The sequence below is a fragment of the Ochlerotatus camptorhynchus genome, unplaced genomic scaffold, assembly GCF_037179485.1.
Source record: "Ochlerotatus camptorhynchus isolate MF236.1 unplaced genomic scaffold, CSIRO-AGI_Acam_v1.1 ptg000022l, whole genome shotgun sequence".
Lineage (NCBI taxonomy): Eukaryota > Metazoa > Arthropoda > Insecta > Diptera > Culicidae > Ochlerotatus > Ochlerotatus camptorhynchus.
The window spans coordinates 2,287,302-2,301,949 of record NW_027040514.1 but is presented as its reverse complement, the minus strand read 5'-3'; the positions used below and the strand labels follow the sequence as shown (position 1 = coordinate 2,301,949).

The window sequence follows — 14,648 nt, the reverse complement described above, 5'->3', positions numbered from 1 at the left end:
CATCACTCTATCCATCGTCGCCTTGACCAATCGCGTCAGTTTATCCGGAAATCCGTACTCGTGCATAATCTGCCATAGCTGATCTCGATCGATTGTGTCGTATGCGGATTTGAAATCGATGAACAAATGATGTGTGGGCACGTTGTATTCGCGGCATTTCTGCAGAACCTGCCGAATCGCGAAAATTTGGTCCGTGGTAGCGTGGGCACCTATGAATCCCGCCTGGTATTGCCCCACGAACTCTCTTGCATATGGTGACAGACGGCGGCATAGAATTTGGGAGAGTACCTTGTAGGCGGCGCTCAGCAGTGTGATCGCGTGGTAGTTGCAGCAATCCAACTTGTCGCCCTTTTTGTAGATTGCAAATCCTCCTTAGGGCTCTTTTTTCGGAGTTTGTTTGGCAGACTGTCTGAATCGACTCGTTTCCAAGCACAAACCATCGGATCGGTACTACGAATTGGCATACACTGCATCCAACTGCTGGTTAGGAATACCAGCGAGCGAGGAAAGTAGACCGATAGCCGGTGAAGTGACTTGGGAACCGGTGAGACCGGTGTCTTCTCCGTGATCTTATCTTATCTGGTCGGCAACACGAACTTCTACGTAGGGAAACCAATCCACTGCGTTGTGACCGGGATGAAGTGCGATGGCCTGCGTGAGATTCATCTAGCGTTGCTGGCTGGTCGAATGCGGCAACTGAGAAGCAGTAGCCCAACTGAATAACCCATAAGTACAGCATTACCATTTATATTGTGTGATTTGGGATAATTAAGCTTTTGGTTTGGTTTTGGGATTTTAATAGATTTGCAACATGGGGTTGACGCATTTGAGTCACGAAGAGATTGACTACGAGCTAGCGCTTCGCTACGCAGTCAACCTAGGACCAATGACTCACAGGTCAAAGGTCATTAAACTGAAAGCTCTCGTGATTCAGGAGGATACACTCTAAGAGCCAGTTCAGCACAGTTCGGAACATGTTATGAGTCCGACTGTGAACATAGAAACATGTCAAGTCAGGATTCGGGAACTTAAGAAGCTCGTAGACGATGCTTTAAAAGGGAATCAAATGAATACCCTCGAGCAGCTACGGTCACGTCTTCTTCACTACAGGAACAGGTTGTGGATCGTAAAACCCCCCACACCTCTACTGGAAACGAAAGAGATGTTGAGCACACTTGTTAATGTGTTATTAGACGATGTTGTCTGTGCTTGGCCCAATCCAGTGAATCGAAGTGAACGTGAAGAAAGAGGAAACGTAGCGGAGGAAAGGAGGACAGCAGACATAGCCATCGGACAAGGACTGCAAGATCAAGCCGAGCAAGAAGGAGAGACGAACGGCGATGGAGCCTACTCATTACCGGGAAACAACATAAGTAATCCTGGACTTCCGACAACCAGTTCACCGATTGCAGCCGGTAGAGGCAGAGGTTCCTTTCTGAAGGATCTGCTACCAACACGTTTTAGCATATCCGGAAGAGGTGGCAGTGCAAGGCTTCTCCCTTTACTACAAGGACTCTTCTCCACATACAACAACAACAATGGTCAAGGAAACGACAGCATCGGCAACAACGACAGTAACGGCAACAACAACAGCAACAGCAGCAATAACAACAACAACAGCTATAGAAACATTATCATCAACAATGCTTGGCTGTATGCCGACTTGCTGGAGCGACGGCGGGAACGGGCACAACCTGCTTAACGATCGGAGCACCGCAGAATGATGAAGGCAGTTCACAACTGGCCGTTCAAGTTTCGCGCGGAGAAAAATACGACGTCACGTTGTTCACCTTGTTACTCACCTCGATCAAACATTTACTTCAGGAAGATGTCCCAGCACCAACTATATTCGTGGGAAGCTTTCAAGCGGGAAATCAGGAAGGAGTTTCTCCCTAGCGGATACGCTCAACTACTGCGACTGGAGGCCAGCTTCCGATTCCAAGGGCAGAATGAATCATTCGCCAAATACTATCGCGATATTGCTGCTCTCTTTCGCTTCGTATCGCCACCTATGTCAGAGGAGGAAAAGTTGTTCATCGTTAAGAAGAACATGAACGCCGACTATGCGGCGATAGTAACGGCAGTGAGGCCAGCCAATCTGCAAGACATGGTAGAGGTTTGCACGAGCTACGACGAAATCAGAATGTTGTTGAATCGGGAACGCAGAATCCCAGTACCGCATAACGCTCTGCTGGAGCCCAACTTTGCCACTCCAGCAACCGCTTCAAAGCCATTCAACTCCGCTCAGCCACAAAGATTTCCGAGGATTAATGCTGTGGAATCGACGGAAAGACAGGAAGTACCAGCGACAATGCAGCGGGTGATAGAAACTGAACGGGTGACAACGGAGGAACAAGATGTGGAAGCCTGAACATGGAGGTTGGATCAGCTTTTGGAGCAAGTCAGTGCATTGAAAGTGCAGTACGACCGAAAAAATACCAGACCCCAAGGGAACTCCGCACCAACCCAAACTTGCACGCCATTTGGGCAGCAGACAGTGCAGCACCAAGCTCATCGTCAGATACCATCGAATCAGCAACAGCAACCCTATGCTTCAAGGCAACAGCAGCAACCATGGTCCACGGCGCAGTAGCAGGAGCAACAGTCGTGGTCTCCGATGCAGCAACAGCAACGGTGGTCTTCCGGTCAAGTGCAGCAAACAGGACAGCAGCAGCATTCAAGATCGAATCATGTTCAATTATCGATGGCACAATGCGGGAATCAACAGCAGGGAGCTGATAGCGCTCGTGGTTCCATGTCTTGTTGGAACTGCGACGAAGAAGGTCATCATTTTATGGACTGTCCAAAACCACAAGCAGTATTGTTCTGTAATCGCTGTGGTCGAAAAGGATATTCCTTACGTAGCTGTTTCACGTGCCGAACGGATGCGGAAAACTTCGCTGCGGAGAATCCACAGTAGAGGGGACTGATTCTCCGCTTCAAGCAACAAAACCCTCAGCACTTCCAGACATACAGCACCTGAATTCTGTCATTATTAATCCCGGACAAGACAACATACCGCATGCAATCATCAACGTATTGAAGATTACTAAACAGCTTAACGTAGCCTACGTCAACCATGCGGTCGTGTCTTGTACACAACCCCACCAATTTTTCCAGACGGATTCAAAAAATTCCCGAAAAAAGCAACCTTTTGTGCAGAAAAGGATTGAGAAATGAGGTTTTTAGGGCTAATTGAATTTAGAAAACGATGCAAATTTAGACGTTAGGTACGCAAAGGCTAAGAAAAGATTGTACAAGATTCAAAACATAACAAACTGTGCAAAATTGTGCGTCATTGATTGATCTTGACTTATTGTATAAGCCAAGCTCGGATGATAAAAAAACAAGTTCTGACAAAACAGCCTTTCGTGTTTCAAACATGTCATTTCCCATATTTATTAATCATCAACCAGCATAAAAGCTGTATGGAAAGAAATCAAAGTTCTTCATTTTGCCTTTTTGTTAGGCTTTCGATGAACACTTCAAAAAACCATAAACGTTGGCAATGCAGACATAATATTAAAACACACAAACTTAATGTCTACATGTATCAATCGGATGACTAGCTTAGTATTGAGGACAGGCTAGCCGACTTTTTCAGTCGTGCAGCGAAACGAATTAATACATTTTCATCCTACGTTAGGACTATTTTTGGAGGTAAGGTTAGTAAGTGTCTACGGTTCATATAGGAATTCCAAAAAAAAAAAATTCTATGGACGAATGTCTACGTGAGGGGAAAGGGAGGTCTACAGTCCTAAAAAAAAAACGATCTATGAAATTTATTAACAGCCCTCCATGGAGTCTGCTTCCGAAAGTTTAACCGATTTTTGACCAATTACCCCCCTCCTTAGGTCAGTTACAACTTTTACAAACCCAACTCCACCCTTTAATGCTACGTTGCCTAGAAATTACAAATACAGTTTTCACCACGTGTCTTGGTATATATTTCTTTGATTCCAGCTTATGTCTAGTGGAGTTAACGGTGTGATAATTTTTTGATCCCCGAGCTTTGAAGAGCCATGATTGTGTTAGGCCGTGCCACTTCGAGCATAGCGAGAGAAAATCAACGAATTATTTAATAAAACGCAAGCCAAACCCGGTTTTCAGTCCCATGGAAACAGTAAATCTCGGAATTATTCATTCGTTTTCGTGATCCCGCTCGGCTGGGTTTACTTTTTTTGTTGCCAAAAATCTTGCGCCCGTTGGTAGCTTCTAGAGGTTGATGGTGATGAGGCGAGTGATGATGAAGGTGAAAAATATTCCTATAATTATCGGCAAGTGGCAGTGGCCTCCAGCACAGCGCAGCGAATTGTTTGTGCATTGATCTTCACTTGCTAATTCGCCAGATGATTGTATAACCTTCGAAGCACTTTGATTGATTAATGAATAGAAACCAAAGTATCATCACCGTCGTCATCATGGTGATGGTGCATAGCTAAAGTGTGGCAGCATTCAACTTATTCTACCATTATTTCGGCAAGTTAAATATGCTGGTTAACTCATTTTAATTTTCGTCATTTTTAATGAGTATCGATAATAACCCAATTAACTACTGCGGATGTACTGAAAAAAGCAATAAGTTCCAGAAAAGACCGTTCCAAGTTCTTGAATAACCAAATCCCCAAAAGACTTTAAAGCATTCTGCAAACTAGGTCAAGGTAGCCAGAATCGATTCCCGTTCGAACGAGCACGGTTCGCTTTCTCCGTATCGCACCACTTGCCTTGCCTTCCTCAACCGAGCCCCGCCAAGATGCCAATCAATCCACAGGTTAATTATGACCTCGTTTATGGCCCAAACATTCATTCACAAATTTGTTGCTTTTGTTCCTGTATTTTCCGTTCCATAAAGCACTGATCCATGACAAAAAACAAACCAATATTCTCTTCGTAGCAATGAATGAATTCCGGCTCTGCTGGTATTTGTGACCCGAAATCGTGATACACTTTTGTCAAGTGCAAACCGAGAGAAAATCCGGCCCAACAAAGAATGCCGAAGAGAGTTGATAAGAGAGAGTGCGCCACGTTGAGTATGCGCTTTGCGCGCTTCGTTGCCTTCGATGACGTTTGCCATGTTATCGTTGCGGTTTTCGGAAGATAACAAACCTGGATTTAACCACTTACCTAATCAAGTATTTCACAATCACTTCACAAAGTATGACATTTGGATTCACCGATTTTTTTTATTGAACAATCGAATTTTCTATTACTCGCTACACTGCAATTTCTAAGCAACCCTGACCGTGACGTGTTAGGCGACTGCTTCTGTTTACTTTTATGCTGATGCAGTTTTCCGGCCCTCCTCACTGCTGGCTGACAGATCGTAACACATACTAGGGCTCTAAAATTCCGACACCAACAACATTACCGTTCAATCATTGATTATGTGTGTGCGTGCAAACGGCTAACGTAAGCAAACAACAATGTGTGACGAGCAAGCGTTACCCATGGTTGGGGATGATGTGGTGATTTCTGATTCCAAACCAAGATGGCAGCACGGGTTGGAAGTTTTTGCTTGAAGCTTTTCCATAGCATTAACATTTATTAAACACTAAACTTAGCTTTCGGTAACCAGTGAAAAAGAGTATATTTGATTATTATCTTAAACTATGCTTAAGCAAACAACGATAATCTACAGTTTAGTTTTCTAATTTACTGATGCAAACAACCTATATTGGACATCTACAAAAATCAATTAAACACTCAAGCTGCCTAAAGCTGTTTCCGATTTTGTGGTACACTCTGTCAAAAACGGAAAACCATTGAACTGCTCTAACACCAAACCAACTCTCTTTTGCTCTTTCTACTTGTAATTGATTATGAGTAAAAGCTTCGCCTTTTCCTTAAAATCTACACGAAAATTCGATCATTTTGCAAAGCTTTAGCAGCATAGCCCCAATCCAGTCCAACGTTGGTTAACGCCAGAAATGCTCCCACTCGCAGTGAGGCACTTTTTTCAGTTGGAGTAGAACAGTTCGTAAACTGAACGCGGCAAATGTTCGGAAACGATGGTTTGGAGCTTTTCGTAGCGTGATAACGGTGTGTAACGGAACAGCGGGAACGAACGGATGATGGCATCGGTCAGAGCGCGGACCGTCGAGTGGAAGTCACCATCCTGGAATAAAAACGGGAATGAATATTAACTAATTCCTTATTGCCGGGCTATCCGCGAATAAGGGATACCCTAATGCGATTTTCACTCATAGTGGCTGTGGTCGATTGTATCCTTTGTTTCAAAATAGGTGAAATGCAGGTAATGTCGGCCTAAGTGTCCCTAATTTGGGCCCATACATAAATTAAACAATTGACTAAATTTTCAATAGCAACCAAAAATATCTATTAGTAACGTCCCAATAACGCGTTCATCTAGATAAAATTGATAAATATCAGATTTTTAGCGATGGGCCCAATCTTAGATCCATAGGCATTGGCGTAGCTAGAAAATTTATCTGGAGGGGGCCGAAGGGGTGTCTGCTTCACTTTTTTTAATTTTGCAAAACTACGGTTTATTAAAAACTCACTCAAATTGCGTCCAAGGCAACTTATTTTTGGGTACATTTTTTTTTTCTGTGACCGATAATATGACATTGAGACTTGCTATTATTTTAATGGTGAAGCAATAAATTTGATTATATTTATTCCATAACAACGATTGGGAGAGCCTTAAACGCTTACTGATTTTGAACAAGCAACGATCGTTTGTTCATGTTTTTTGTAATAAAATCACAATCCAGATCTTGTAAGCATCTCAAACTTAAGAAAATTCTCAGAGTTAGATAATTTCATGAAATTTGTAACTAGATTTTTTTTTTTTTGATTTTGGATATATTACCATCAGTCAAATCTCAGACATAGGAACCAAAATTAAACTCTAGGAGTTTGAATTTTATAATTCTATAAAATTCTGGCGGTTTCAAGGTAAAGTGCACACAGAATAAATTTAATACGTTTAGGACGTAGGAAAATATTCAAGTTGCACAAATTTTTTGAAGTAGGACTACGTCAGTGATTTCTATATGGGGGTAAACTTTGTGAAAACTTAAAATGGAACATGTAACGAAATTATGAAAGATTTTGAACGTTAATAACTCAGCTGCTACTGGACCAATTTCAATAATTTTATCACCAATCGATCAGAAATATTTCTACGCATCAATAACAATGCTGCTGATTTTCAACAAGAAATTATTAAAAAAAAATGGGAAAAGTCAAGCATTGTTAAAAAGCGTCGAAATAACTAACAAATCCACTAATTACGTACATGCTGCAGATGCACAGTTCTTAACATTGTTAATGTTAAAATAGAAATAGTTTTGTGATCCCCAACCCATATGTTTTCAAGATTTTTAACTAGTAAAAAAGAATATCTCTGATTCAGATTGTAAGCATAAATTCTTCGAATAAAAATGTTTAAAAAAGTTAACGAATTTAGATCAATTATAAGACTAAGATAAAATTGCAATATCCTTCCTGGACACTCATTTCATCAAAATTCTAGTACATTAATATAAAAAACAAATAAGAATATTAATACTAATAGTATGTTTGACCTAATCAAGAGTTAAAAAAAAACTCCATGGCCTTCTAAAAAAATATGGACGAAATTTTGTTTAAATAAAACTTAAAAAAAATTTCGATATCATAGGCTTAGACAAGTTTTGAATCTCCTGGTCTTCAAAATTCTAGATTCTGAGACTCACAGCATTTCTCGAGAGAAAAATTGTTCACGATAAGAAAGTAAGAAAAAATTAGGAATCAAAAATTTCGAAAAATCTTGACATGTGGCAAAAATTGTGAAATTTCATCAGGTTTTTAAGATACTGAATTTTGAATGTCATGATTCTTATATTTGAAGTGAAAAAAAAAGTAATAAAGCATTTATCCAGAACATTATTTTTTTTAAATTTAAGAACCAACTAACAAAATCAAGATTTAAATATATTTCTAATCGAAAGGAATACACTTGAAACTTGCATGATTGTGTTCCTGTAATTTAACTTTTTTTTACAAAAGTTGGGATGCTTTTAATATTTTAAATTTAGTTAGTTGTGGTTAAACCCATTTGGTATCAATTAATTATTTACATGTACATTATACAGGAAAGAGCTTTTTCAAGTTATTTATTTAATAAAAAAAAAAACACACAAAAAGCACGCATTTTTTATGTACTGATCTATGCAAACAATCCTGCAGCTGAATTCCGGGCATACAATTCATCGAAACGAAAGAAATTTATACATATTTGGTATATGCAGAAATTGATATTTCTGCCCGGAATTTAGTTGCTGGAGTGCAAATTTGTGACAGTATAGCTAAAACACCAAGGCACGGGTCTTCCCTATAGATAATATTCAAATATGGCCATAAAATCAAGATTCATCATTCAAGATTCCATCTGATTCCATTAGCTGGAAAACTTTTGAATACTTTCTGAGCAACCTACAACCTACCAAATATTCAGTGGACTTTACTAATATCTTGGACTATATGGAAATCTTTCGAATATTTCCTGATGTCTAGGAAGGATGTTTGAAAGAACATCCTGTAACTTATGCAACGTTTCCTGAACATCTACAAAACTTAGGTTTTACCAAATTTCCTCAACTTCTACAAAGTTCCCTGAATTTATTGCAAATTCCATTTTTTTTTTGAACATTTCTGCACTTCTGGAAAGCCACCTAAGACATCTACAAATATTCTTGAACACCTAGAAAGTACCTTGAATTTAGCGAAGTTCCCAAAACCTCCTGGAAGTTCATGAAGCTTTTTTGGAGTAAGATCTCTGAAAAACTGGAACGAAGTTCCCTAAACGGAAGCGAAGATCCCTGAAGTTCTTAGAAGCTTAGGAGTTTATTGAACTATTTTTAGATCTTTTAAAAAATTCCCTGAACTTTTCCAAAATTCCTTACACTTATATGAAGTTTTACGCAGCTCCTCAAAATGCTACGAAATTCGAAAATCTTTTACAAAGTTTGCTGTTGAATCTCCACAACTATTCCGAGTCCATGAGGCTAAAAAAACTGAAATTATGTAGAGCTTCCCGACCAATAATGAGCTTCCTTAAATAAAATGATGTTCCTTTAACTTCTACGAAGCTCCGCAAATTTAAATGAATTCTCTACTTCTACGCAGTTTTCAGAACTTTTCCAAGTTCCTTTTTTCTACGAATTTTTCTGAAGGTCTATGAATTTCCCAGAATTTCAACCAAGTTTACTTAATTTCTACGATCTTCCCTGAACTTCTATTTGAAGTTTTTTAAACTTCAAATAGAAGTTCAGGGAAGATCGTAGAAATTAAGTAAACTTGGTTGAAATTCTGGGAAATTCATAGACCTTCAGAAAAATTCGTAGAAAAAAGGAACTTGGAAAAGTTCTGAAAACTGCGTAGAAGTAGAGAATTCATTTAAATTTGCGGAGCTTCGTAGAAGTTAAAGGAACATCACGAAGTTTCCACAAGTTAAAGAAAAATTCCTGGGCTCATGGATAATTTGTAGAGGCTGAAGACGTCTTAATGCCATCGATTTGATATAATATAATTTCTCAAAATTGTTTCTTCAGAACATAACAAAAGTAATCAACATATAGGACTTTAAAAAAATCTTTGTTCGTTGTCCAATTTTATCACTGTTAAATAATAGCATTGAACTTAACAAGTTTCACAAAATACCGGTGAGTCAAAAACAAACACCAAAGATTCTGGAGGGGGCCTGGCCCCCCTGGCACCCCCATTAGTTACGCCAATGTCCATAGGCCAACATTAGAGACATTTCCCCTATTTAAAGCTATACTATTTTGGAGTAACTTGTTGTACTGGGGTAGACCAACAAGCCTGTGTCATTTGATTCAGGATTAATTGGAAACTACACCACTAGAGGCGCTTCACTTTCATATTACTTAAGACAGGCGCTATCTTATATGGAGCTTAGGCCCAAAATAGAGTATTTCTTGATCCTGGCCATGTAGAAAGCTACTGTCTTGAGCAAAGTTGTTCAGGTGACCAAGTACTTTTGGATGGTGGTCATATTACATCAGAACTCACTCTTTACGCGGCGCTATTGTGCACATGTACTTCCTGAATATGCTAGTTCTCGAAAGCCTAGAAGGCAGATATTGCCGGCGCCGGTGGTGTAGTGGTAAGTGTGACTGCTTTCTAACACCCCAATGGGTCTGGGCTCAATCCCAGCCGAGGTCGGTGGGATTTTTCTGAGGCATAAAAATCTCTGGTCACGTCTTCCCAGAGGTGTGACCTATCACAATCACTATCATCAAACAGCTGATGGTAGTAACGCTTTGTACATTCCTATCAATGTGCTCGTCGAAGCTCTCTCCATGACCATCCATCAAGTTGACGAAAGAAGTAAAAAGCAACTGGTGAATGTCGTCTTCTGTTGTGATCCATCACCGATCTGGTCATTCCCGACAATCACGACACTCATCTGTGCTCGTTTTGAAGCAGTTGCTGCTTTGCTTGCTTATGTGAGTGTGTTGGAGAGTGAGCCCAAGAGCTTCCGTTTCATGTTGCCTGCTTTATTTGTAACTCACACAGTCGCGCCTGCCGAGACAATCGTGGAATGCCTAGGCATTGTTTTCATTTTCTTCTGTCGTTTCGCTTTTTCTCATGATCGTACTGCAGAAGTCTTCACTGTTTTCGTTGTGCTTTTCATCATCAGCAGCGAGTGTAACTTTTTGCTTGTGAGTAGCGACCATTACTGGTGATTGTTGTTTGCCATGGCTCTAACTCTCACTGCGTGACAAAACGATCTGTCAGCGATAGTCGGTTGATGCGAAGACGAGTGTCACGTGAGTGTCATGATATTTTGCATGACTGGCTACGAGTCGAACGATGCAAGAAAATCTTGAACTTCCTTAAGCGAAAAAATCCGGTAATCCTGTTCACCGACGAGAGCATGTTTACCGTCGATCCCGTATCAAATTCCAGAATTAGTTCTCTTCCGGTAAAAGACGTGGCCAACGAGCACAAGAACGTGTATCTGACCAAGCATCCTGCTAGCGTTATGGTGTTTGGATTGGTGGCTTCCGATGGCAAAAAAATGGACCCGGTGTTCATTCCAGAAGGTGACAAGGTGAACACGGAGGTGTCTGCCTTGCATTGCTTTTTCTTGGGGTTCTTCGATGATCTTTGCTTCCGGCCGGCGCCGGTGGTGTAGTGGTAAGCGTGACTGCTTTCTAACCCTGGGTCTGGGTTCAATCCCAGCCGAGGTCGGTGGGATTTTTCTGAGGCATAAAAATCTCTAGTCACGTCTTCCTTCGGAAGGGAAGTAAAGCCGTTGGTCTCGGCCTATGTGTGGTGATGAATGGGTGCGATATCCTACGCAGGTGTGGAACCTGCCTTTCTGCACACTCGATTGTCGTCAATGGATGGCAATCGATGTCCGTCGGTGATTGGCACTAGATTGCGGAACAGAGACCGACGTTAAATAAAGGAAAGAAGAAGAAGAAGAAGGCAGATATCATTGCAAAACGCCATTTTGGAATCCATCATGGCCATATATTTTAGAAATGCTGTCAAATACCCTACAAAGCTAGACCATGCTGGAGGTGGCTTTGTTCAATTCCCGGTTCGGTCTAGGAATTTTTCGGGTTGGAAAATGTCTCGACTTTCCTGGGCATAGAAGTATGATTGGACTTGCCACACAATTATACCCATGCAAAAATGGTACAGGCATCGAAAGCACTCAATTAATAGCTGTGGAAGTGCATCTAGAACACTAAGTTGAGAGCACGCAATAAGCTAATATGCGATATGCAATAAGCTTGGAATTTTAAGAAGAAGAAGAAGAAGACGCCACTTTTAAATTCCAGATGGTGGTCATCGTGTTTAAAAAAAACTTAAATTGTAACGCACAGTAAGTGTCTGTTGAATCGGTGCCGTGATTTTTTTTTTCTTGGTTTGTTTTCCGTAGGTCTTGTTTTCCGTGCTGAGCACCAATGCTACCGACGCCAGGGTGGCAGCTCCCACACCTGGACCGTACCTATCGACTCATCAACTCATGAACCGGGGACCAACGGCTTCACTTTTCTTCCGAAGGAAGGCGTGATTGGAGATGTTATGCCTCAGAACATCCCGGCGACGCTGACTGGGATTGAACCCAGGCCTGCTGGGGTGAGAGGCAATCACCGGCGCCGCTTAGGTCACTATCGGAATATGGAGGTCCACTGAGTTCTTCTCGGGTACACAAACGGATAATTGCAATTGTTCTTTGTGACAGTTAGTTTATTGAACATGATACACCGAACTAAAGCTCTACATTTTCGAAGCTCTAAAATGAACTCGTGTTTTTTTTCTCTCATACATACGTGTTCGACGCTTCATTTCTATAACGTCTAGCTAGACTATCAGCAAGAAACGAAAATAAAAAAGCAGGACGCTTAGAAGGAAAGGCTGGCTGTGGAACTACTCGTCGTTGCTTTGCTCATCGCTTTCAATGTAACTAACGTCGACTTTCTAGTTAAACGAAACCTCATTATGGCTTTCAATCATAGAGGTAACTCTAAGACCACTGGGTCCCGAAGAAAATCATTATTATTTTTGGCTCACTCAGTACCAGAACAACGGTCCCAAGCAGTCCCAAGCTATTTCACTTACCCCTGCATGTTCTGCATGAATCCACACACCCCTGATGTTATCTGTCAAACTTTCATAGCGAATCAAAACAAACATAGTGTAGTAATAGAATTTCAACTAGAATAGGGTACGTTAATCGTTTGCTTGGGACCAATAGGCTACTAAAGTGGTGAGCCAATTTAAAATCGTTAGTTTCGTATTGATTGTTGTTTCAATCCCCTTTCACGAACACTCTATCACCGCTCTTTCAATTTGTTTAAAATGCGTTATGTCCCGTTTTTGATAATTATTTTTAGATAAATATATGGATGGAAGATAAATTAAAAATATTACGTGTAATCTTCACGTGTTTTCACGTGAGAAATGCTTTAAATGTGTTATTTCATTTTCCGTCATATACGTCATGAAACCTCTGTTGATGTGTTTCATGAAAGAGAAAACTATCAAAGTCGAGCGCTCTTTCGCTCATACGTTTCACCGAAGCTTGAAAGGAAGACAAGCGATCGAACATTTGTTTGTGCACGCCGACTGAGGTTCTAGAATGCTGCGAAGCTGTTCGACTTTAACAGAAAAAGAAAGCCAGCAGTCTCTTCGTCGCATCGATTTGGTCGATTGAAGCTGATATTGTGACGCCCTGCACCGAACACGCAACACTTATCTTCTGGTCAGGAATGCTTTACTGGACTGTATTTAGAATTAGAGACTACAAATGACTTAAGACCAATGGATAATATATATGGGGACAGGCTGGGGTTTTCTAGTCTTCCGATACTGCCGTATTTTTGGCGGTAGAGCCGATTGGGAGCCGAGGAGAAATACAAATGGCCCTTATGTATGTACATATATTCTACGACTATTTTTTCGGCAGATTGTAGCTGCTAGATTTATGTTATCCAAGTATGCGTGATAATGTTTGCACCATTAAGTAGGGGAAATGTCGGCTTCGTCAACACCTTAACCTATTATCGTCAGGAAGGTAAACAAAGTCCTAGAGCACTCAACTTTGGACAATAGATGCTCAGAGACACTATGTATCCACATGGCAAAATTGAGCTCTCAAGGATGTTGTTTACCCTGAAGATAATAGAATAAGGTATTGCCAAAGTCGTCATTTACCCTAATGTCAAAATTTAAAAAAAAATCTCAAAAATTTCGTTTTCGAGCTTTTTTTATTTATTCAAAGGAGGATGTTTCTTAGGTGCACCCCACACGATAGAAATTTCGTCAATGTTTCTATCAATATTTTCATGTCAATACTTTCTACAAAGTTTTCGGGGGTTCATCAATACTGGGCCGCTCCTCACTAACATTGATGTATCCGATGGAATATTCCGAGTCAAATCACAACCACCTCGACAAAAGTTGCCAAGAAACAGGCACCATCTGCTGCTGAAGTCAAACAGAAGGAGACAATGAGGGGAAATATTGAAACATGAAATCAAACTTTTCTGGTTTTTTCGTCAATATGCTCATCAATATTTTCGTCGTCAATATTTGCATCAATATGATTATCAATACTTTTGAGTATTGACAATGTTTTTTTCCCGTGTGGTGCTTGCTTTAGAGTCTTAAACTATGTTAATCATCGATCGAGTTTCCACTTGCTGCAATTACGGCCTCCACACGCTTCCGGAATGCAGGGCAGGTTCTAATAATGTAGTCTGGATCCATTTCTCTCCAGGTAATCTTCCTTTACGATCTTCCGTGCCGTAAAGTCACTGATCCCGTATTCCTTTGCCATTTTCCTTATTGGGTTCATCCGAATCTTCCTTTTGATAGCAGCGATAGCCCTCGGAACCAGAGCTGACCGCGGACGACCTGTTACCACCTTCGCGGATAGTTGTCCTTTCTTTTCTCGTTCCAAAACCCTTTTGACAGTCCACCGGGACACTCCCACGGCGATTGAAATGTCTTTTTGCGACATTTACGCGTGGGACAATTCACGAATACGCTGCCACTTCCGTCATGGTGCAACGGTCAAACTAAGTAAATCATTTTCTTTTATACACAGCCTACTACGGTATGAGGTATAGGTTACGTGCATGCAAAGAAAACCAAGGCAT

At 40.9% G+C, this 14,648-nt stretch overlaps 1 protein-coding gene across 1 annotated transcript in view; it reads right to left on the bottom strand.

Moving 5' to 3' along the window:
• LOC135705735 (D-beta-hydroxybutyrate dehydrogenase, mitochondrial) overlaps nucleotides 1–14,648 on the bottom strand; it is a 292,333-nt gene that overhangs the window by 14,723 nt on the left and 262,962 nt on the right. The window contains exon 7 of the mRNA XM_065227582.1: nucleotides 5,125–6,115. Within this exon, the coding sequence (XP_065083654.1) occupies nucleotides 5,957–6,115 (159 nt within the window). The 3' untranslated portion in view covers nucleotides 5,125–5,956. The remainder of the gene's footprint in view (nucleotides 1–5,124; nucleotides 6,116–14,648) is intronic.